The 26,067-nt window shown below is 35.0% G+C and overlaps 2 protein-coding genes across 2 annotated transcripts in view; both read right to left on the bottom strand.

Annotated features, from left to right (window-relative positions):
* TCAIM (T cell activation inhibitor, mitochondrial) overlaps window positions 1-326 on the bottom strand; it is a 31,732-nt gene extending 31,406 nt beyond the window's left edge. The window contains exon 1 of the mRNA XM_015591698.2: window positions 181-326. The gene's annotated coding sequence lies outside the window, so the exon portion shown is untranslated. The remainder of the gene's footprint in view (window positions 1-180) is intronic.
* A 1,805-nt stretch (window positions 327-2,131) lies between these two features.
* TOPAZ1 (testis and ovary specific PAZ domain containing 1) overlaps window positions 2,132-26,067 on the bottom strand; it is a 68,920-nt gene continuing 44,984 nt past the window's right edge. The window contains 8 exon segments of the mRNA XM_006914833.1: window positions 2,132-2,433; window positions 5,600-5,783; window positions 10,406-10,609; window positions 11,887-12,051; window positions 19,922-20,087; window positions 22,347-22,447; window positions 23,180-23,354; window positions 24,259-24,325. Coding sequence (XP_006914895.1) covers window positions 2,214-2,433; window positions 5,600-5,783; window positions 10,406-10,609; window positions 11,887-12,051; window positions 19,922-20,087; window positions 22,347-22,447; window positions 23,180-23,354; window positions 24,259-24,325 — 1,282 coding nt within the window. The 3' untranslated portion in view covers window positions 2,132-2,213.

The following is a 26,067-nucleotide window of genomic DNA, read 5'->3' as shown; positions in this document are numbered from 1 at the left end:
CCGCAGCCCGCGCTCTCATTGGCTGAAGCGTGCCAGGCCTTCCTCCCAGGGGCGCCTGCGCGCAGCCCGCGACTCGGGTTAAAACCCTCTCGTGCACCCTGCCCCGCGCTGACGTCGGCGCCCAGGTGGTCGCCCCGCGTTCTTCGCCGCTCTGAAGCCCTCGCGCTGCTGCTTTCTTACCGCCGGGCCCGGAGGGAGCTCCGCGTGCTCCGCGCAGAGCTTTAGGACGCGCGAGTGAGCACCGCGATGTATGAAGGACTGGGCTGGTGGGACTCGGAAGTGATTGGGCAGCAGGTGGCGAGACATGGTCCGAGACTCGGTAGATGGGGCGGGGAACGAAGGGCGACTGAGCACGCGCTCCGGCCTGGAGCTGGGGGACGGGAGGGGTGGCGGTAGAGGGCGCGCATGCGCCGGCCCCCCCCCAAACCCTCCCAACACCCAGGGGACCCGAAGACGGGGCTCCGGCTGGTCCGCGGAGCTTTCGGACTGTCCAGATTTTACAGGCCTTATTGCTGCATGACCTTTGGCTGTCCTTACATAAATATACCTAATTTAAAAAAACTTTTCTCCGGTTTGCATTTTCCTTTGACTTTGGCTATTTTCAAACCTTAGGCATTCTCCACTGCCAGCTTGGGTTTTTGTTATTAGCTATATTTTGCTCCTGTGACTTTGATTACGCCTAGAAACTGCCACAGGTGAATTTAGGCAAATGGAATAACCGCTGTTTTCCCTTTTCTACCTTTTCGCATTGTTGACTGAGGCAAAAAAAAAAAAAAGCCTCCATTTGATAGAGCCCTAAGAGCTTTTGATTTCTCACTAGAAACAATCTGATGATCACTTGTGCGATCCATGCTGTTTTTTCCCTAAAAGCTTCATTTATCATCTCGCGTCTTCATCCTTTCAGATGCTATTCTGCCAACATCTAAACAGTCTCATATTTCTCTAATTCCTCTCTTTGGGTTTTAGTTACCACCAACGGAAAAGACTAATTTATAATTGCCCGTTTACCATTCTCCGCTTGTCTTCAAAGCGTACTACCACCTCAAACTGACGGTAGTACTTCTCCAAAGCTATTTTATTTTCTAGGTTCCGCATTTAAGTAATTGCAGTAATGGTCAGTCACCCAGTTTGTTCAGATTAGAGAACTGACCATCTTTCTTGACGTCTCCCACCTCACTTCCCACATCTCATTCATTATAGAATTCATTTCATTCATCATAGGCATTTTGCTGAGTGCTAGGAATTAACTTTTTTAGTCTTGTGAGGTTATAGACTTATTCCAAAGGCGTTGCCATTACCATATTTTGGGAACTCCTTTAAGAAGTATTTTCAGTTTCGTTAGTCATGATTTAGCCTTTTATTATCGTATTAAGACTTTTTCTCTATATGATTTAAAATTATCATTTAAAGTATCAAATCTAAAGTATCAAAATTAAGGATTGCGGATGACCACCTTAGAGAATGGCTGTTTCAGATTCTGAAGCTGACTCAGAAAAGGAGTTTTAACTTCCTAAGATGATTTAAAAGGAATAATTCTTAAAAAAAAAAAAAAAAAGGGAACGATCCTTGTTTGGATATTTAAGTTCTGGTATATTTGTTAAAAATACTGTTTTCTTTAGTCATACCTAATGTAACATACAGAAATTACAGAATTTCAAAATACATATAGTATTCAAGATACACTAAAGAAAAACTATTCACAGGATAAATTTTTTTTGGTATAACTCAGGAAGTACTCAGGAATTAGTGTTGAGTCATTTTTCAATATTATTTTACTATTCTATTTTACAGATGTGTAATAGGCTTTAGAAATTGGACTAAGTATACAGTCAACCTATTTCATACTCCTAAAAGTTTCTCTGAAAACTCCAGTTACTTGCTTACATATTTTCCCTTTTATATCCCTCTCTTATTGAATGCTGCAAGATATTCAGTTCATGATTTTCATGGGATTTCAAAATAAATAGGGATTTTCCATATTTAGGCTTACCTAAATTAAAGAGAAGTCAAAAAGTAATCTGAAAAATCACTTCGGTGTGGCTAAAACCATTACAAACTATATGTCAATCAAAATTTTTAGTGTTTGAAAATTATTAATTTACTATAAATCAATAAAAGGCAAAAGCTGAACATAGTGAAAACCATCTTTATAAAGATTGCCTTTTATTTTCAACAATGATTACTTAAAAAAAAAAAAAAAAAGCCTTTATAAACTAATGGTTATTGAAAAGCCAAACCTTTCCAGCCCACTTCATGTTCTCTTTCAACCACTTCAGGGCAGAACAATGTTCCAAGCTATAAACCTGTTCCTTATTAACATTGACGGTCATGTGCTTAATGAAAAGCTTTGGATCTGATAAACGAGCAGCCATAATTAATCTTTCCACAGCAGCCTGATAATCATCCTTGCTCCGAGATTTGTTTTCTTCACATCTACAAAGTTAACAATTCACGAAGTCAGAACTCTAAAAAGCAGCTCTATAGTTACAAAAGACAGTTGTTTTTATTGATTAGTACTAAGCTATGACAGTCTTTTCACTATATTCTTCTACCAGGGTTTTTCAAACTCTTTTGACCACACGTAGTAAGAAAGATGTTTTACACTGTGATCCGATATACACCCTCATAATAAAAACAAAACTCTGACAAAACAACATGTACCCTTATGACAGTGTACTCTATTTTCTATTCTCATTTCTTCGTAACGTGGTTGGAACCTCGTAACTTGATTTCACCACACAAATGGGCTACGACCCGCAGTTTGAAAAACACTGATCTAGAACTCAGCTAACAACCTCAATCTTTGTATTTTCGAAGTTAAAAATCACATAATTATTCATTATAATGCATAAAAATATTGAATTTAATTAAGTTTGGAGTTAGACATTCATGTTTTACCCTGATATGGCCTATTTTTAATTATAAACATTTAATATATAGTTAACATTTGGTAACAAATTATAGCTATAATTCTTTACTAATAATTTTGGTTATTTTTCTTCAGTCCTGATTTGAGGTACTTCACAAAGTACTAGAATTTGTTTTTCTAATACCTTTTATACTAGTCTCCAAATTTCATAAAATGCATGCCTTATGGCTGTTTTTCCTATGGGATCGGGAATGGGAAGTATTTAGAGACGTGGCTGTTTAATAGTAAACACTTTTTTGTTTGTCGTGTCCTCTCAGTACCTCGAGGGCCCAGCAGCAAGGCTGGAGGATGAGCCCACCTGCACTACCACCAGTGTCACCCATAGTGCTGGGCGTGAGGACTTCCACTTGGAACAGGAGCCAGTGGTCGGAGGAAAGATTGGTCAGGGGCCTTCTAGTACCTTCTGGCTTAGGAACTGGTGCCTGGAATCTGGTAGGCTGGGCCATGTGCCAACTATGTGCAGTTTTGGAAACTCTAAAGATAAATAAAATTCTCTCTCATGGAGATTAATGTAACAAGATGGGGCTCATAATAGAGAAAACAATATTGGTGTGGACAAAAATCAGAGATCTAGGCACGTCACTAGTTATGCACCGAGGTCACAAATACCACCAATTGAACAATGAATACAGAGGCTGCATGTGTGTGGAAAATGGAAAGGTAAGAGAAAACCAAACCCTCATTAGGATGATAGGGACCCTTGATACCTCAGCCACTGTACTGCACAGTGGTAAATAAGGGAGCCCTCAGAATAGAGCTATAATGAAAGAAAGCTAATTTTAGTTGGTTTTAAAAAGGTGGCCCTAAAACTATTTCCCAATTCTCCTCCCTTTAAGTATGAGCTGGATTAAATGACTCGTTTATCACAAGGAGTAAAGCAGAAATGACAGTGCAACTTTGGTCACTAGGGTGTCAGATGATAATTCTCTGTGGGTCTCTTGCATTTTTGGAAATTTTGGATTTCAGGATGTTTATGGAGTGGACAGTGTTGAAAGAGTCTGGAGCAGAGAGCAGCTGTGTTTACAGCCTCACAAGGCAGAGACAGTGTATTCCTGCAGAGCCATGGGGCAGTCACACTTATTTCTCAGTATGGGAGATTCTGGTTCCTGAAGTTCAGGATTCCTCTCCTGTGACAGAACCCACTGCATGTGCAGGTATCCTCTGGGCCCATATGTGGGACTTGGGAGCAAGAGGAAGAGATACAAATATGCAGATAATCCTGCTGCTTGCTATACCATGAGTAATAAAGTCCTATTCCCAACCCAGGGGCCTGATGTCTTGTGCTAGGACCCATGAAACTGGCATGCTGACTTGTAGCCAGCAAATAGGGTAAAATCTCAGAGCCTTCAGTTCTTGATACAGGTCACAAAAGCACTATAGCTTACTCCTGCTTTTTCTCTCCTGGAGTGCTTACTCTGAGAGCAGTTAGCTGTTATATTATGAAGACACTCTAGAAACCCATGGAAGGGCCCTTGTGGAGAGGAACTGAGGCTTCCTGCCAATAGCCATGTGAGTGAGCCATCCAGTAAACGGATCCTTCAGCACCAATCAAGCCATCAGGTAGGTGACTGCAGCTCCCGACCACATCCTGACTCCAACTATGTGACAGACCCTGAGCCAGAACCATTCTGCTCAGCTACTCCAATATTCCTGACCCACAGAAACAAATAATATATTTGCAGTTTTAAGCCACTAAGTTTTGGAATAATTTATATACAGTAATAGATAACTGATAGAATATTCAATCTGAGGATCTGGTTTGTAACACCAGTAAACTGAAGCAAAATTCTTGTCAAGAAGCTCTAAAACAGGAGTCCCATGAGATCTTCATAAGTTTGCTGGATAAGGCTGACAAGAAATTGGAGTGCTGTAAGCCTAAATTCTGGAACCTGGAAAAAATTATTTGAAGGGATCTATTCTGCTTCAACAGCTACATTATAATATTTATGCATTTACTGCAACATTTTAAAATATGGAAACGAGGCTAATGGGTTTATTTTCAACAGGATTCTTTTTTTTTTTTTTTAAGTTTTATTTATGCCTATAGCACCTGGTCTTCTTAGGTGGTCTCTCACCCAATTACTAACCAGGCCTGACCCTGTTTAGCTTCCGAGATCAGACACTGAGCTTGTTCAGGGTGGCATGGCCACAGACCATGGACCGTGGCTCCACTGGGGTGTGAACCCAGGAACTTCTGCGTGTAAAGCAGACATGCTAACCACTACACTATGAAACCATGTCCTTAACAGGATTCTTGATTGAACTTAATAAATTATCACATATTTCCCTTTTAGACCTGGTTCTGTATTGATCAAAAAGATAAATAACTTTTAGGTACCTATCTAAAAGCTATCAGTACATGAAAAAGATTGATACCTAAAGAGGACCCATTTCTTTGAACATCTAACAGTATCTTTGAAATTGTTAAAGTTTTTGTTGAATGCTACTAATTTGGTTTTAAGTCTCAAATAGGTCACATCCTTTCTCTATTTAAATGTTACCAAAGTGTGTAAATACACAATATGCAATTATATAAGCGTATATATATAAGCACACATAGAAACATACACAAACAAAAATATATAAATATATATAACATTTACATTCTAGGGCAGGTGTAGGAAGCCACGATCTGCTTTCAGGATGCAATTAGAAGTTATACCAACCAACCTTTTCAAAACTATCTGCAGCATCTGTGTAGAAGTACCAGGACTCTGAATACTACTAGCGTTAGATACCAGGAAGATTTCAATAGCTAAAAGCATTTCAATCTCAGATAAATAAGAAGGAATCAGTAGAAGTTTTCGGTATAAATTTCCCTCTAATGGTGGGTAGCAACCCAATGAAAGAGCACCTGAAAAATTAAATGATAGATCAAACTTTACTAAAACGTCAATAGGTGAAAAACCTAGATTTCCAAAATATCCATAGGCAATAATTACATTACTGAATTAGTCTTCACATTAGAAGCAGATATATTACATGAATTATGTGGTAGTGAGGTTATCCTAGTACATGTGAAATTATTCTTTGTAAAATGTTTTTGAAACATTAAATATGAAGTAGAAATATGTTAAACTCTCTGAAAAATGATTTTTGAGCCTCACTGTGGCAACTACGCATTTATTTCAAGCCACAGTCAGTGCAACATACTTTTGGAATAATTAAAAAACCAGAATAGTATACAGGCAATATTATATTGTTATCTTTTACTAAAACCAACTTAACTCTGTATGTACAATTTGCTTAAAATGTTTTAAGATAAATTTCTTTAAGAAATCTTTCCAATATGGATGATGATGGCTAATCTTTGAGGATGTACTATATGCCAGGTACCTGTGCCAAACATGTAGGTTTTATCTAATTTTAATTCCCATATTATAGATGAGGGGCTTTGGGTAAAGCACCCTGACCTTCTGACTCCAGATTTTGGATTTCTAACCACTAGGTAGTCCCAACTCTAAAGAGTGTTCTAATGATATGTTGAATGTCAACACTGTCAGGAAATGAGATGTTCTGAAGACTGATCAGTTACTGTAAATTACTCATTTCTTTTTATAATTCAGGTACATTAAACCCTCTCTTCACCTAGCCCCACCCCCAAATACTCTTTACTTATAATTTTACTTGCATTTCTAATCACTAGGTAGACCAGGTCACTTCCAGGACTAACAAACTATTGACTCATTGACTTTCCTAGCTGATGGTAGGTATAATTTACATGCATTCATGTTTTACTTTTCTGACCAGAAGAGGAAAACAAAGAATAACAAATTAAGTAGAAATTTACTAAATTCACTAAAAATTTACTTTCCCCCCCGCTCTAAAATCAAATATGAAAAGAAAAATACTCCTACTTGATTTTAGTGGAGGAAGTAATGGGAAGACATACTAATAACATCTCCCCTTCCTGCCTTTTTAGCTCTGAGAGAAAAGTAGTATTTTTAGGACAAGAGAACAAATCAGGAGCGTCAGGAAGGCAACTTTACTGTCTCTGGACAATTTTTGTCTGATTAGTTTGGGAACAAAAGCAAAGCAGAGTCATCAAGAAAGTGAAAGACAACTCACTGAATGGAAAACATTTGAAATTCATGTAGGATCATGAAATTCACAGGACTTGTATCTAGAGTGTGTATGTGTATATATGTATGCACATATGTGTGTACATGTGTACGTATGTATACACACGCACTCTTACAACTCAACAAGAAAAAAACAATTTAAAATGTGCAAGAAAATGGGTAAAGGATTTAACAGAGATTTCTTCACAGAAGATTCACAAATGACCAATAAGGAAAAGATGCTCAACATCATTAGTCATTAGAAGCATGCAAATCAAAACCATAATGAGGTATCACTTTATATCCACTAGGAAGGCTAAAGTAAAAAACACAGTAACAAGTATTGGTGATGATGTGAAGAAATTGGCAATCCCATACATGGCTGGTGAGAATGTAAATATAAAATGGTGCAGCTTCTTTGGAAGACAGATTGGCAGTTCTTCAAAATACTAAACATAGATTTACCATAAGAGCCAGCAGTTCTGCTCTCAAGAGAAATGAAAATGTGGGTCCACACAAAAACTTGCATGTAAATGTTTACAGGAGTGTTATTTATAAAGCCCTAAAGTGGAAACAAATCAAATGTCTATCTACTGATGGATAAACAAATTCCATCCAATGGAATATTATTCAGCAATAAAAAGGAATGAAATGTTGATATGTGCTACAACAGGAACCTTGAAATTATGCTCAGTCTAAGAAGCCAGTTGCAAAAACTACATATTGCATGATTCCATTTATGAGAAATGCCCAGAATAGGCAAATGCACAGGAACGGAGTTAGATCAGTTGTTGCCTGGCGCTGGGTCTGGCGGGAAACATCCAGGGAATGGGGAATGAATGCTAATGTGTTTAGGGTTTCTTCTGGAGGTGTGGGACATGTTCCAAAATTAGACTGTGGTGATGGCTGCACAACTCTGAATATAACAACTACTGCACTGTACACTTTAAATGGGTGAATTTTATGGAATGTGAAATTATCTCAACTGTAAAGATATATTTAAAAAAAAGCAAAACAAAGGCATGGGCACCACAGCCCTACAGGTACTAGTGGATGTGATCGCCATGGTGCTCCCTCATCCTCGGGGAAGACAATCTAAGACTCCCTGTGGATGTCTGACACCGCGGACAGTGCTAAACCCTATACATACCATGTTTTTTCCTATACATACAGATGCTTTCCAGCTTCTCTTTGGCATGTCTGAATTGCCAGCATCACTACTCTTGCGCTTTGAGATGATTATGAAGTACGATGAGGGTTACTTGAATATGAGCACTGTGATACAGTGATAGTTGATCTGACAACAGGGACGGCTGTGATTATCAGTGATTATCGGGCAGGGGGTATCTACTGTGTGGATATGCTGGCCAAAGGGATGACTCTCATCCCTGGCAGGACAAAGCAGGTTTTACCACGCTACTCAAAATAGAGGGCAAATCAAACCTTACGAATTATTTCTGGAATTTTCCATTTAATACTTTGGACCACAGTCAACTGCAGGTAACACACTGCGGAAAGTGACACCATGGATGAGGGGGGCCTACTGTATAAGGCATTGAAAGGCTTTTCTAGCCAGTGTTAAGCTGTGTGTGAAGATAAATCTAAAGAGAGTTCCAATGATATTTCAAATGTCAACACTGTCAAGAAATGAGATGTTCTGAAAACTGATCAGGGGCTATAAATCACTCATTTCATTTTATAATTCAGGTACATTAAACCCTCCCTGTCCCCCAAATACTCTTTACTTATAACTTCACTTACATAAGTCCTGGGAGTTTCACTGCATATAAAATTAGGCATAGACGTGATTAGATAAGGTGAAAGTGCTAATAACAAAGGTACTGACTTGTACCTAGACATTAACAGATTGCTAAAAAAAACCCTTTAAAAATAAATTCTTATTAGGGTTGGAAAAACCTTGGGGGAAGAAGAGTGACTGCTAATGGAGATGGGGTTTCTGAAAATGTTCTAAATTGATTATGTGATGGTTGTGCAACTGTAAATACACTAAAACCATTGAATTATATGTGTTAAGTGGGTGAACTGTATATCCACATGGTATTTGAATTATATCTCCATAAAGCTTATTACATCTTATTAAAATTTTTAAAAATACATGATTAAGTTTAGCTGATTTAATATAAAATTTTCTTTCCAACTAAAAAATAGAAAGGTTCATATAAATCTCATTTAAATGTTTTCAAGCTTATATTTTGTTCCTGTAGCATAGAATACCTTCTGATGGCATTTTCCTCAAATTGAACAATTATTTGGAAATAAATAACCCCATTTATATTAAAATCAAGAAGTTATAGCAGATAGTATGTATATACTTTGTGTGTGATTTCTAGCAGTCTGCAGGGAAATAGTATGAGTTGAAACATAAACACAAAATTGAAATGAGGTGCTATAGACAAACAGTTCTACTTTTCCTCTAAATTTCTGATTGTCCTTTTAAAAAAAATACTGCTTTCAAAACTTTATTGTCACTTAAGATAAATACATTTTACATAATGACCTTGTGTATATTTATAAAATGAAATGAAAATTTTATCACATAATACTTAACCTTACTACCTGTAATGCACACTAATACGTATTTTCCCATTTCATTGGGAAAAAAGTTACCACCTGCTAACCTGATCACAGCTGGTAGTGTGAAAAACACTTCAAAGTTCAGAGAGGTTTTTGTGCAGGGAGGGGTAGCTGGGATGTTTGACACATTTGGCACAGTGGTGACACAGTAAGTACTTAAGTGTTTGTTATACAAATGACAGTGATAGAAATGGAAATTTATGACAAATTGCTGCAGGAAGGCAGAAAAGGATTGTTTTCTAGATCTAGACTCTACCTGGAATTACTTTCTAATTAAAGTACCTGTGAGACGGCTGGGTTAGAGAAAGCATTAGTTTTCCTGGCTTACTGGTTTGACAGAAATAGCTGTAAATAGATTAACAGAGTTCTATTTGAAAAACTGTTATGTATCAAGTTCACTGTAATGGCACGCTCTGTACTTCCTATATGGCCTGCTACAGAATACTCCAAATTATAAAGATCAGGAATATATCAGGGATAAATAAAATATGCAAATATTCCTTAAACTTCATTCTACCCAATTGTTTTACTTCTACATATTTATAAGATATGCCAAACTGGTTCTGTCATTTACTTCCTCTGTGCACCCTCCAGTGGACATATTAATGTGCAAAGAAATAAAAATACGGTAATTAGAAACAAGAGAAATAACAGGTGTCAAAAGAGAGGACAGATCTGTTTAGACCACTATCTTTGAATGTGTATCAACTGCTCTTTACATATTTAAATGTCTTGTTGTAAATATTATACAAGGATTCAGTGTTAGAAAATCAAAGTCAAAACCAATATACCAAATTAAAAAATTTTAAATGTAACTTACTTTTGTAGTGGGCTCTGGCTTTGAGCCATAAACAACTCCTTCCTAAAGAAGTAATTAATCTTCTAAGAAAGGAAAAATCAATAGGGATGCTCTTTGAAATCATAAATTCTGCTACGGAGGATGACATACCAAGACTGTTGCTTTCTATACAGGCATCTAGGAGTTTATTAAAAAGAAGGCTATACTGTGAGACCTCCACAGTTTCTGAAAAGAAAAAAATAATTGATATAATGAAATTGCTCTACCTTAGCCTCTCAAACTTCTCTTACTACTTTTCTTTCCCCTCTGCTACCCTTGGCACTTTCCTACCCACTGCAGGTGTCACATCACTAAAATGCAGTCATCTTACACATTCTCTAAGAAAAACAAAAATGCCTTCAACAAAAGTATAACCATTCATTTACTTTGTAATGAATATGAAAGGAAGCTTGACAATGATTGCAGAGGCTGTACTGACACCTGTCTGTGATCCCCTCATGTGACTGCATCTGTGGTGTCTCAAATGAATGACTGCACGGTTCTGTTTGCAGTCTATCTACAGTTCGGACCTCAGATGTCTATTTCCCATAATTAAAAATAAATCATCCCCTTATAAATATTCACTCGCAAATGAAAAAAAATCCTTTATTTCTATTCCTTTCGATTCTTCACTTAAAAGAAAGTGAAGTCACTTTGGAGATTCCCAAGTCTTTTATTCCCTATATCCAGCCAGTTAGATCTATGACCTAGACTCTAAGTCCTCATCACCTTAGGATCTTTTAGGGGTTCAGGCTTTATCAGGAAATTAATCTTCTCACCTTTTTGTCTCTTCCTAAACATTACCATCAGAGGGACTTTCCTAAAACAGCAACTTTGATAAAGCACTGAGGGGAGGCCCTTGGGTTAATGTTTTCATTGTATGTTAACCCACCACTCAGCTCATTTCTGACCCAAAGCCTTCATTCCTTACCCTTAACATGGACTTCCTCTTCCTGTACATATATGATCTGAGCTTTAGCATTCAAGAGCACTATCTATCATTGCCCACATTGATGTTCTTTCTTTGAACTTGCCATCTGCTTAATTTCCTCTATTTATTCCATGTTTACCTATGTTCTAAGGTAATAGAAACTAAGTTCTATATTTGTTAAATGATACAAAAAAGTATTCTTCATTATTCCAATGCAATGAATTCTTTTAAGATATGATGCTTGCTAGGAACACTTAATATATTATTGACAGACCTAGGGAAGGGGGAATGATGAAAAGGCTTCTGTTAGGAACTGCTGACAAACCACCCCAAAATAAGCATCTCTGATTTTTTTTTCAATCCTCAGGAAAGCATATTCAATTTGCAGAGAACACATTTCACAGAAAACAACTTCATTAAAAATATATGCTGGAATATAAAAGTCAACCAAAACAGGTGGAGAACTGTTTCTTAAAACAGTAAAATACCAGATGGGCAAAGGATAATTAAGCTAGACTTTTAAATAACATACCTTGAGAATTTTGAAAACCCGGTAGATTTTGCAAAACTTCAAATGTCTGTCTGTAAAGGCTCTTGGCTAAGATTTCATGTGCAATTGTACAGAGCAGATTATGTCGATTGAGTACATCCAATCTATCACAAGGCCACAGTGGTGTATTGATTATCCATTCTGACTCTTTCAAAAAGAAAAAAGTACTAATAATTTACACTGAAAATTTTATTCAGTATAATCACAATTAATGTTTTTAAATATCTTTTGGAAAGTGACGAAACTTAAATCTATGTACTCAGAAAAGACAACCATAGCTCAAATTTATTACAAACAACTTACATAGTGATGATCATGACCATCCTATTATACTTATTTTTTAATTCATTTTTCTAACTTCTATTCAACATTTTATATTTTTAAATTTTTCCTCCCTCCCCCACCCCTCTGGTAACCACTAGTCCATTATCCATGTCCATGAGTCTGTTTGTCCTGTTCATTTGTTGCTTTTAGGTTTATATCCCACATGTGATTTTCAACCTTTTCTGTCTGTAATTCTTCATTTTTCTAAGAGTACTAATCAGTTATTGATTCTGAAGTTAAAGTTTATTTTTATATGACAAAATGTTCAGTTATAATGAATATTTGTAATAATGTAAAATATTTATGTGGACATAGTTTAATTTTGGTATTGGAGAATAGCTTATCTCAAGTTTAAAAACAATTTTTATTTTAAAATATTTGATACATACAGAATACCTCAATTATGTAAGTTATAAAAGCATAATAATAAAATGAACTCTTATATGCCCATCACATAGCTTAAAAAAAGAATATTACGAATCACGCTGAAGTTCATTGATTCTGCCCAGATTTTCTCACTGAGAACAATAGGAGGCTAGTACAGAACACTGAGGTGCTAAAATGTTAGAAATGTGAATATTTTCTCATTTACCTAATTTCCTCAATCATCATACATACAATGAGACAGACACAGGATGAAGCATTGCTATTTAACACTCGAACACTTCTGTGTTCTTTTTCAACTGGACTAAATGAAGGAGCCATGTAATCTTTTTCTTCTGTGGCCTTCCCAGCACAGTGAATACAAAAGGTATTAAAGAAAGATTTTATAATTCAAGTATATGATGCTAAAATAAAGCCTTAAGTATCTAGTATAAAACTTTAAAACAGGAAATTGTTTTTAAATCACTAGAGCCCATGTGATTGACTTGATTTATACTATGTGCTAGGCAATGTTTTACAAATAGTGCTCTACGAATATTAACTCATTTAGACAAAAACCTTCATTAGTCTAAATGTGCTTAAATTTTACTGTATAGAGATTTGAATGAACTTATTATCTTGAAAGACTGCACAGTTCATTTGTTTAACATAATTCCCACAAAAAAGTAAAACTGCTAAATCACCATTCCTTATAAATTTCATTTTGATTAAGTAAGTTCAAATATTTTTTGTTAATCATATTATCTGGTGGATATATGACACTTACAAATAGACTATGTGGACTTTTCTCATGAAAATTGCACTGTTTTTTGTTTAGTACTTATTCTTTATTGTTAAGGTAGAATAATATATTTTTTGAAAAGATATTTTTAGGAGATTCATTTTGAGATCTTATCAAATTGTGTAATTATATTTTAAAAATCTGGGTAAGTTGGTTGTTTTATGTACCAAAGTTAACTAAAACTAATAATTGGGAAATCATTGGAAATTAATAACTTTCAACTAATACAACCCATTCATAACTCTATCAACATAAACTTTTATAAAAAATTTATAAAAACTCTTATAAGAATTCTCAAGAATAAAAACCAGTTTATTACTTTTACGGTGATAAAAGTTCTGATTACATTGATCCTCATATTTTTCTCTGTTCCAGAGTTGGGGAATAGTTTCCATTTGTTTAAATATCTCAAAGTCGAAAGGCAAGCAAATTTTCTATAATTGCCATTCTTTATCTACTTACCTTCCAACATATGCATATTCAGTTTTACTTGTACAAGATTTTGAATGTAGGCACTGAGAATATAAAGACTATTAAGACAGTCTGCAGTGAATGAATTTCTAGGCCAGTCGGTGAGACCATTCTTTACAATGGTGAATACTGTGAGGCGGGAGTATCTAAAGATATCTGTTCTCCCTTTAATGTATACATTTAATATAATCCCAATCAAATTTCCTACAGAGCTGTATTAAAATTTCCTACAGAGCTGTATTAAAACCTGACTTTATTTACATTTAATATAATCCCAATAAAATTTCCTACAGAGCTGTATTAATTCAATAATTCTGAATTATTCCCAAAAGAATAAACACTTGAGAACAGCAAAGAATAGAGGAAAAGTAGAGGAGTAAGGATGGTCTCCTCTAAACAGATATTATCACATACTCTAAAGCTACATTAACGAAAAAGAGTATGGTGCTAGCACAGAAACAGAGATCTCTGGGAGAGAAGACAAGTACAGAAACAGGCCCAAGCAGATACAAGATTCTAAGACAAAAGTGGCATTTCAAATAAGTGAATAAAGGATAAGTTGGGACATTTTGGGGAAATAAAATTAGGTTCCCACTTCATGTCAAAATTTAAAAGTAACGATAAATAAAAAAATTTGAAGACCATGTGGGTGAATCTGTAATTCTGAGATAGCTAAGGACTGCCTAAAGCATGTTACAAAACAAAAATTATAAAAGATTTAAAAAGCAGTTTATGTTAAATAAAAAGAAGTATCAGTTGGGCAAAAGAAGAAAACAAACGAAAATGCAAAAAAATCATGAAGTTTTCCTAAGTGTGATATATATGTTATTGATGGCACCTAAACTAAATTTAGATGTTACATTACAATTTTAATAAGCCATTTGTGCATTATAAAAAATATAAAGATTACATTAAATATAAAAATCACATTAAACCTGTGATTTCAAATATATTATTGCTTAGGATGAGGTCAAGTTGGTTGATTTACTTTTAAAATAATGTTTTTTTAAAAAAATAAACTATTACTATAAAAATGAAGCAAAACAGAAAAGTACAAAGAAGAAATTAATAAAAATCAAATATCCCATCACTGAAAATGACCAGAACTCACATTTGGTGAAAATTATTTGGGAAAGAGGTGTTGATGATCCAAACAGTGGCTATGCCTAGATAAGTCAGAGATAAGTAAAACTGTGGTATCAAAACAGGCTGAAGATGGCCGGGCTTAACACAACACTGGACTAACACGACATTTCCAGTGATTGAAAATAAAGACAATACAGTTTTTAAAAAATATGTTAAAAATTTTTATATGCTTATATTACTGTAATGACAGTCACTGGTCCAGGTGTTCGAGCTAACCTTTATATTTAATTTCCTAGTATAAAAAAGTTAACACTTTTGTAAAAAAGAAAAACTAAAAAACATATATATACATGCTTTTGAAAACTCTAGCCTGAGAGAACATAGATGGATCTTCAGAGCATTATGCTAAGTTAAGTCAGACATAGGAAGACAAACACTATATGATATTACTTATATAAAAAATCTAAAAAAACCCCAAACTCAAAAAAGAATCAGGTTTGAGGGGTGGGGTAACTGGATGGAAGAGGTTAAAAGGTATGAACTTCCAATTATACAATAAATAAGTACTAGGGATGTAATGTACATGACGACTGTAGCTAACACTGCTGTGTGACATATAGAAAAGCTGTTAAGAGAGTAGATCCTAAGAGTTCTCATCACAAGGGAAAAACTTTTTTTTCTTTTTTGTATTTATATGAAATGAACAAACTTATTGTGGAAATCATTTCAAAATTTATGTAAGTGCCATACACCTTAAACTTATAGTGTTGTATGTCAATTATATCTCAATAAAACTAGAAAAACAATCTTTAACCCTCCCTCCACCCCCCCAAAAAAACCCAGCCATTTCCTCCTTAGGATGGTGCAAAGATGCAGGGATAGTTAAATGAAGAAAATTCACAGATAATCCGTAATAAAGTATCCAAAATAAAAATGGTGATGCTTGTAGTTAGCAAACTAGGGGAGTGACTTGAGGAAGTATAGTTTAGGGACATGGGTGAGGTGTGAGAAGTCACCACATGAGAGTGCTGTAGGCCAGTGGTCTTCAAAGTGAGGTCCCTCGACCAGCAGTATCATCTGCAACATCTGTGAATTTGTGAAAGATGCAATTTCTCAGGGCCATCTTAGGCTTAATTCATCAGAAAATCTTGGGGTGGGCCACACAAGCCTTTTGAGGTATTCTGATGTTCGAGTTTGAGAACCTCTTTCTTAGATTTATGGAAACAAGATCAGAATCACCATTTTGCTCAGGTAGTTGATCAGCTTAGTTCGGGTCTGTGTGGTTTGTACTTCTGCGCTCTTGTTGTAATTCTATAAAGTCCATTTAAAGGAAAGACTAGGGAAAATAATAGTATTGGTGTAGAGCTTACTTATTTTATTGTGTGATTTCTGAAACTCAGTGTCCCGACCTTGGGATACCATCACCTACCTCACGGGTTTGGTGTCAATTCAGTGAGATGACACAAGTAACACACTTAGCACAATGCTCGGTATGTAGTGAATACTCACATTATTAAATCAATAATGAAGAGAAATATCACAATTCAAAAACAGACCAAGAACATGAACTGATAATTCACAAAAGCATAAGTACAAGTAAAAAAAGAGAAAAGTCATTAAATTTTCTAATAAGCAATTAAATGCAAAGTAAAGCAGTGAATATCACTTTTGCCCTACAAACTAGCAGAGATAAGAAAAATAATAATATTCAAAGTTGTCAAGGGTGTTTCAGAACATGCAACTTCATACACTGCTAAGGACTATGTAATTAGTACAACCTTTCTGAAGGTGTACAGTACCTTTGTATTCTACTGACAGAGATAAACTCTGCAGTGGATTATATTGAATAGTGAGATTAGGGTTTGTAGAAACTGAAATGCACCAGTCTGTCTGATAACTAAAAACCAGAATATTGGGCACTAACACTTGAATTGTTTACATGTACCTGTGATCCCTAAAAGGATAATGTCTGTATAGAACATATGTAACAATTCTCTAGGATTTTCTCATAAAGGGAGACTTTCTAATAAATTCAAAATAACTTGTCACAAATCTGAAAATAAAGGTAGATTTGCCAACATTTACCAAAAAGCTTTAAACTGCCCATTAACCCAGCAATTCCATCAGAATGTATTCTAAGGATATAATAAAGATTTTTATAAAGGGATGTTTAACAGAGATTATTATTATATCCTAGACATCTGAAAATAAGCTGGTTCAAGAAAAGTGGATTCATGGATATATCTAGGTATCTGGGGGTGGGGGTGGTGTGGGGTGTGTGTGTGTGTGTGTGTGTGTGTGTGTTTATTCATAAGGTGGAAAACCATGGAGCCCAATAAGTGATGCTGTAGAATATTCCTTTTCACAGAAAGATGTCCACAGAAAGACTGTTCCCTGAAAAAAGAATGTGAAGTACGAAAAATAGTGGCATTAAAGTGGATAATAGTCATTTCTGGATGACTAAATAAGGAATTTTTATCATCAGTTTTGCTTATCTGCCTTTTCTATTTCTCTATAATGAATAAGCATTACTTATATTAAGGCAATAAAAGTTATTTTAAAATTCAAAGGTAGTTTCTCAATAAATGGCATAACTTTTCAGAAAATTTATATTCCAGAGTTATTTTTCAGCTTCCAAACTATAAGCTGAATTATAAAAACTATAAAATTATGATTTTAAGGCTTTTTTGTATGCTAGTAAGGGCGGGTAGGAATTTGTTGTTCATTTACCAGGATACAAGCTAGTAGTGCTGAGAAAGAGTTTTAAATGTCAAAGTGAAAAGCCAAAACAATAGATTTCTTCTTATTATGATGTCTGTCACCCACAAAACCAAAAATGTGTAAAATATCCTGCATTTCTCAAACATGAGTAATGTATGTAACTCCTTCTTTAAAAAGTTTAGTAAGTAATAAATGAACTTTTAAATGAAAAAAATATAGAAAAAAAATATGTAAAAGGTTAATCTGCCTCTCATCCCTGTCCCCAATTCCTTTCCCAGAAGCAACCACTATTACTCGTTTCCTATGCATCTTTCTACAGATATTCTAGGGGTATATAAGCATACATATATATATATATCCATTTTATTTTTGCACAAATGGTAGCATATTGTATATGATCTGCACATTTCTTTTTTTTTACTTGGCAGCAGATCCTAAAGATCATTCCGAATGAATACCTGTAGATATGCCTCATTCTATTCCATCATATGGCTATCACACAGTTTAAATGGTACTTCCTCAATGGACATTTAAGTTATCTAGAATCCTCTGTTAGCACTGGTGATGATAAAAAGAGTCCAGAAAACATACAGTACATAACATTGTATATAGCTATAAATGTGTTTGTAGGAGAAATTCCTAAAAATGGAGTTAACAGATTAAAGCAAATATGCATTAAATTTTGACAGATATTTTGCTAAAAAGCCCTTAAATAAATGTATGTGAATGCCCGTTTCTCTATGTCCTCAGGAAAAGCATATCACCAAACTTTGATCTTTGCTTGAATGACAGGTGTTCTGTAATTTTAACTTTTCTTATTATGAGTGAATATTACTCTCGCTTACTATAAATGGGGTTCAGCCATTTGTATTTCCTTTCTTGAGAATGGCCTGTTCACTACAGAACCCTTTTAAGAACAAAAAAAATTCTGGGGAGAACTTATACTTCTGTGGGCCCTTCTTTTGAAGAAATAAAATTTTACTTATGAAAATGACTTTCAATTGAAACAGTCACTGCAAAAGAGAATCCTGTGATTATAACATAAAAAATTTAAAGATAATCTCAAAATTGAAACATCAAAATTATAAAAATTTTAAATCTCTGTAGGCCACTCTATGCCCCTCCCACAAACTTTCCCTCATTCTCTAGTTTGAGAGAGCCTAACTGTGCCAGAAACTTTTAAGCAGTTATCCCGCACAAGACGACCCACGCCCACGTTTTTCAACTGTTTTTACCTCTCCTTTTCTTGCCATATCTCTTCTTTCTAGCAGAGCTCATAAGCTCTGGCTTGTGTTTTGCTAATTTCTGTATTTATGTCTTGGTTACTGTTCCAACTTAGCAAACCTCACTGGCAATGTAAAGTTGAAGAAAACCTTTTCTGACACTTTTGATCATGAAGTCCACTCACCTCTGTATTGCATAAACTCTCCACACTGAATGTGATTACGTACGTGCCAGTATATGTGTCTGTGTGCTAGTGTAAAGGTTATCTCTTTGCTTTACTTGTGCATATGTTCCATCCTCCCACCTAAACTTTGAGATTCTAGAGGTTTCTTCATTTTTATCCCATTTCATCAAATGAAATCTGCCTGATATCCAAGTAGCCAGAGAGACTGTGAGATACCACGGTGTGCTTACTACTGTGCCCTCTGACTTTTTATTTATTTCATTCCAAACTAATCTTAGTTGCTTCTGCTGGCTCAATTTTATTTTAATTTCTGCCAGATGGATTGACTTACTAGGGGACATAAGCTTTACCTGTCTTGAAGTCATGCTTGCCTGTACGTGCACAGCCTGAGTTTACACAGACTGCAGGCAGGATTTCCCTGTCTTCCAGGGCAGGTGAAGCTTAGCCTGTGAAGATGAGCTGCATGGGGCTGAATCCAGCCTCCACTTCTTACTTGTTACGTCATTTTGGGCAAGATGCTTCATGTCTCCAACAACTTTTTTTTTTAATCCATAAAATGGGGATTGTAATAATTCCAAACTCATAGGGTTTCTACAAGTTTATGATTGAGATAATCCAGGTAAAGCACTTACCTGGATTAGGTATGGTGCCTTTGCCAAAGTAAGAACTAGCTTTTCAACAAAGGTTCATACAACTTCTCCTTTAACAACCATCACCTTTCCAGCCCAAGTGACCACTAGGGTTTAAACCAAATCATCGCCCACAATTCAGTATCAACTTAAGGTAATTACATAGACAAAAATTTTTAGCAACATTTTATGCTTGCATAGATCAGAACTTACCCCTTAATACCCAAATGGCACCATCTAGGCTTCCATTTTTTAGAAAAATTTCTGCTGCGATATTCACAATCTGACATCTTGGTGCTAACTTCTCAGGCCCTGTCAGTCCTTTTAAACTTGTAAAATGTATTTTTAATTCATATAGTTTATCTAAGACCTTCCTTCCCTAGAGTAAAAATAAAGAACACGCATTGAGTATTAATCGTTTAGAGTATAACAGAGATATAAAGTCACACTGATAATCATATAGAAGTCAGTTATCCAATTCGGATCATCATTCTAGACTGATGGTTCTCAAACTGCTCCAAGACTCTCTCCTTAAGCCCCTTCCTGCTCAGCCACAACAGTGGAAGGGGGAGAGGAGAAAGCAGGGCTTTGCCTCATTTTAACCAGCCCCCACCATGGGGCCTCTTTCAGCACTTCTCCTTCATGTGTTTTATACATTGTGCTTCCCCTAAAGATTTCACTTGGCAAAAGGATATCATGCTTTAGTGTAGAAAACTACTGATTATAAGGTTTTTGCACTTCTTCTGTTGATCACCTTCAGATTCAGGAGAGAGGGAAAGTGAAAATGAAGAAAATCTATTCCAGAATTTGGGTAAAGAATGATAGTGGAGAAAAGAAGGATAAGATTGTTGGCTGAAAATAGTTACTTCAATTTACTAGATTAATTATTTCACGTAGTCTACATAAAGATTGTGTCTAGTCTAGACATCAGAAACTGGACATTTATTATTTTATATCAGGGGTCGGCAGTTAACTTTTTCTATAAACGATCAGAGAGTAAATACTTCAGGCTTTGCAGGTCCCATTTGGTTAGCTGCACACTCTGGTTGGTGTTTTTTAATTTCTAATTCTTTAAAAACATAAAAAATATTCTTAGCTCTTGAGATATACAAAAACAGGTTATGGACCAGATCTGGCCCTTAGTTTGCAGACCCTTATTTTATGTTATAGTTTATACTATTTTGAATCAGATGCTATTATGATGTCAAGGTATTGTCAATGTGGCTATATAAATAGTGCATTTTTCCAAGAGATAGCAGTTTTACTTTAATTTTAATGGTTTTACTTTTATGTTCCAAATAGGTTTCGTTAAAAAAATCATACTAAGATAATAATTTGTTCTAAATAAGATTAAAATACAAATTCACCAGCCTCTTAAGAAAAAAAAACCTAATAAAAATAAAATATATTCTAAAATTTGAGCACAATTAGTCTGTATTTTTTTGGCGGGGGGGAGGAGGCAGGGAGGGGGCGCAAGGAAAGCAACTTTATTTGGAAAGCCAGCAAACCAAGAAGATGGTAGGCAAGCATCTTAAAGAACCATCTTAAGAAAGTCAGAGTTCAGGCTTCTTTTATGTCAAGGGAAGAGGGAAATGGGAGGGGTAAGAGGTGATGATGACTGCAGACATCTGAGTGCCAGCAGGTGCCCAAAGAAGATTGTGAAACTTCTTTGTTCTTAGTCTGTTGTCAGTCTGTTTTTAAAAAGAGTCTTTCTGGTAGGTAGTCCTTAATTTCTCAAGCCTTAACTATCCAAGAAATTAATACTATGGTCAACTTTAAGCTACACTGTGAGGCCAGGGACAAGGTACATTTTGCCCATTCTGAGCCTACCATAAAATAAATGCTAAATCTCTTGGAGACCTTCTCTACAATGATTCTGTTGTTTTTAATTTTAAAAAAATTCATGACTTTTGTATGTGTATGAACGACCATGTACTTAAATGTTATTAAACTCATTCAATTTTGAAATAATCACTTTATAAAAAGTAACAAAGGATACATTTTAAAGTTGATTCAATAGTGACTGCATTCTCAACTGTTCCACTCTTTGTCACTCCATTCCTCAGCACTTCTTCTCTAGATTAGATTTTCTTGTCCTCTACTGAATCTATAACTCCACCTGCCACATCAGGGAACCCTAAACAATGGCAGTACAATATGGTCTGAAATCACTAGACCACATCTATGGGCAGCTAAACCTCAAAGGTAGATAGTAAGAAATATTGTAAATAGTGTTCCAGAGCATTCTCAGAGGTGATTTTTAAGGAGTTCTGTTAATTGTGAGTATCCTGTGTTCATTTTAGAAAAGGTGTCTTGAACACTTGCAGAATTACAATGCAATGAATACTCAGGAGCTGGCAAAATAAATTTTTTGAATTCAAAGTTGCTTTGAATAAATATGATATTTAGCACAGCCTCCGAAGTGTTCCCTATACTGAAATTCTTCATAGTAGCAAAGTCCCATGCCACCTCCTTTTCACATTTGCCTAATATACCACCTAAGAATTCAATTATTCGTCTGGGACTCATTTTGTCATTTGTGATGATTATTACAATTGTAGGGTTAACTTATATTCTGTGTAAATATTTAAAACTAACATAGTCAATACCAAGCCAAAACAGAAATTTAATGAAGTACCTTGGACCACTGCAACAGCTTGTGATAGAAGTACATAGCACTGATTCCGATTCTTCCCAGCAAAGTTTTATCAACTTCACTATTTTGTGGATCTTTGCTAACTGAAACACAAAGTAGGCATTTGGAAGAAAGTGAACAGTCACTTAAAATGATAGAAAAGGCAAATTAAAATGGAATTACTGACACTACCACAAATACCAGGTGTCGGCAAACTACAGCCCACAGACCAAATCTGGCCCATGGCCTGTTTTAATTTGTCTGGGGGCTAAGAATTTTTTTAAAAGATTGTTTTAAAAGAAAACAAAACCATGTGACACAGATCATATGAGATGTATACAAAGCCTAAAATATTTACTATTTAGTTCTTTACAGAAAGTTTGCCGACCCCTGATAATATGGCAGTGAACAGCTCATGTAAAAAAAAAAAAAGTCTTAAAAATATGTGAATTTTTATAAAATATTGAATGTCAACTGTAATTGAAAAATAAAAATATTTGAATTTTGTTGACTCATAATAGTGAGGATAGTAACAACTTGGATGATTCAAAAATTCAGGTGCTTCAATATGATTTGCTAGCAATAGTTTCACCAATCTGAATGAAAAGAAAAATGAGAACATGAAACATTTGATATTAAAACACCAATTTTTGACCTTATATCATGAATCTAATTTAACAATAAATAGATGGAAAATTTATAAAAAGAAAGAAGTATTTGAAACCTGCAATATCAATTTATCCCCAACATGGAAAATATTCAGAGCTTTACATTGCTGTTAAGAATATCGCACCACCCTAACCCCTAAGACTCAGACCAAAACAGTGACATTTTACCTGTTTCAGCAAATTCACAAAATGGAACACCTGGTCTCTCTTCTTTATAGTCTTTTGTTAGTGTTTCAGCAATACAAGCACAAAATCTCTGGAAATCTGCAAATTTTTCACAGCCCATTTTTACATTAATGTATAAATTTCCCAATTTGGTCCAGTCACCTTTTTCTTTACAATGCTATCAGAATTATTAAAACAAAAAAAGAGAGCAAGCTGTCATTTATGCAAACATTATGAGTAGGCGTATGCAGGCATTAGATATATAGAAATTAATGACATAATCCCTGCAAATCTTATAAACTTACTGACAAATGTTACATCAATAACACGCTATTGTACGATTTGCTTTTCTGACTACAGCAGAGCCATTATAAGTTCTAGATGGCAATATACATTTTTTTAATGATCTATTTCCTAATATACTTAATGATGTCACCCACAAAGTGAAGATAAATTTTATAGAATTTCTTCTATAAAAGGGGCTACAAAATAATTTTCAGTAAACTTCTCATCTTATTTTCTATTATAAACTAAAATATAGTTTTCCACACCAACAAAAAATGGTTTCGAAGATATAAATACTTAGACCAATAATTGCTAGATGCATACAAAAACAATCTTAAATTAAAAAGTAAAATCATCCTGACAGTCCTCTATTTCTTATACTCTAAATTCTTGGTGAGTGCACACTGATCTTGCCCCCGCCGCCCCCGGCCCCGTCATTTCACATACTGCAGCCATCCATGGATCATGACAGGTAAGTGAACTTTCTTGTGCACTGAGGGAGTCTGTTCAGTGACAAGAATTAAAGGCTAAGCTTTAGATTATTATACTTTAACGTAAGTTAACTTTGAAAGTGAGTGATTATTTCCAGAATTCTTTTCAGAATAGTCCACAATTCCAAAAATTATGTTTGCATTTCAAAGTATTAAAAAAAATTAAACATCTTTTTCTTAGCAGTTTTTCTGTGTAACAGCCACATTTCTAAAACTTTTCCTAAAATGTGTTTACTATTCAAAGTTTCTTTACTGTTATTGGTTTTCAAAGATCCCAGCAACTTATTTACAAAATAAGTGTCATACCTCTATTTCATTCAAGGCCGACTCTAAATCACAGGTCCAGTTCTTTTTAAATTGCCTCATTTGTAACCTTTACCAATAGAAAAGAGTTAATTAAGTTCACCCTCCAAAAAGTCACTATTGCTCCTAATTCATTTATTTTACCGTTTATACCTAAGAGACAGGAGAAAAAAAGAATGTAGTAATATATTATACAAATTCTTTGGAGCTCAAAGCATGGTAACTGCACAGATACCTACCTCATACCATTTCTTCCCCAAACCATAGGCAACAAGGAAAAAGCAAAGTCCACATGAAACCATACCTTCAGTCTAATCTGAAGACAGAGAATGGCAAGGCTTCAAATAATTACGAATAAAAAGAGAAAAAATATTAAATCCCAGCACTTGATCTCTACTGTTCCCACTCCACCCTCACTGCTCCACAAAGATTTGTGACAAGCAAGTCAGATATAAACAAAAACAAAGCAAAAACATCTGTAGGAAGAAAACAAAAAGGAAAATTACCAGAGGGATCTAATATTGATTTTAAAAATACCATCACAAAGACTAATCCACACTAAGTTTGAAAATGCTGAAAAAAGTGTCTGGGTAGATCAGAACACAGACCCACAGCAGAAACTGAAAAGTTTATGTGGTTTATAGAAGGCAATTTGAAACACATTTTCTGGGAAAGAAAGGACAAAAATGAAAAGGAGAAGCGTCCTTTGGCAATTGGAGAGAGGAAAACACTAACAAGGGGAAAGAGGAAGGTGCCACTGGACTAAGAATACTACATATCAGCCAATTATGGGTCAGTTATGGTAATGAATCCCAATGCTCTATAAATTATTACAAAGCATTAAAAAAGAATAACCACTTCCTAATTCCTTTTGTGAAGTATAAAATTGATACTTAAACTAGGTAAAGAAAGGACGAAGGAAGAAATCTAAAGAACATCATTCATAATGGTGATGCAAAAAAACTAGATAAAATATTAACAAACAGATCAGTTTTACAAAATGAAAAGAATTATGGGGATGGTTGGTGGTGATGGCTGTACAACAATGTGAATGTGCCACTGAACTGTACCGTTAAAAACAGAAGATGAGACTTAACTTTGTGGCTCCAAAAAATAAGGAAGTAGTAGAAAAATGAAGAGAACATGATGAAAGGATATAGGCACCAAAAGTCAAATCTGGAACAATTCGAGCATCAAAATAATCAACAGTAGGTTTGGAATGATATATAACCCATGGAATAAAATAAATACCCATGAGTTCAAACTTATATAAATAACTGAATAAGTAAATAAATGGAGAAGGGACAGCTTTTCTTTCTTTCTTTTTTTTTTTCTGGACAGCTCTTCTTTATTGAAGAATTCCAATTAATAAAAGTAGAAGAAATAGGGAAAATATGAAATCACCAATGGGCAAATGTTACAGTAGTACCTTGCCGAAAAGATCCACTGATGAATACTAAAATTAATGTATGAAGGTTGGAAGAGATAGGATAAAGCATAATGCTAAAGTCTCTTCCCCAAGATATTTATTTACTATAAAGGGACAAATAGTAACTTCATAGTGTAGAAACCTGACAGATAACATTTTTAGCTAAGTGATCAAGGTTAACTTAACCAGGAGTAAGATATTTTGATACCATGTACCCCTATTATGATGCAGTGAAATCTGTAGTTAATGATTCATACGACAATCAATTTCCTGGTTTTGATAATTACACTGTTATTATGTAGGATGTTAACATGAAAGCAAGCTAGATGAAAGGTACATGAGAAGTCTCTATACTATTTTTTGTAACATTTCTGTAACTCTAA

Source organism: Pteropus alecto, unplaced genomic scaffold (assembly GCF_000325575.1).
Source record: "Pteropus alecto unplaced genomic scaffold, ASM32557v1 scaffold156, whole genome shotgun sequence".
NCBI classification, from domain to species: Eukaryota; Metazoa; Chordata; class Mammalia; order Chiroptera; family Pteropodidae; genus Pteropus; species Pteropus alecto.
The sequence above is the reverse complement of the archived record's forward strand: the minus strand, read 5'-3'. Positions and strand labels throughout refer to the sequence as shown.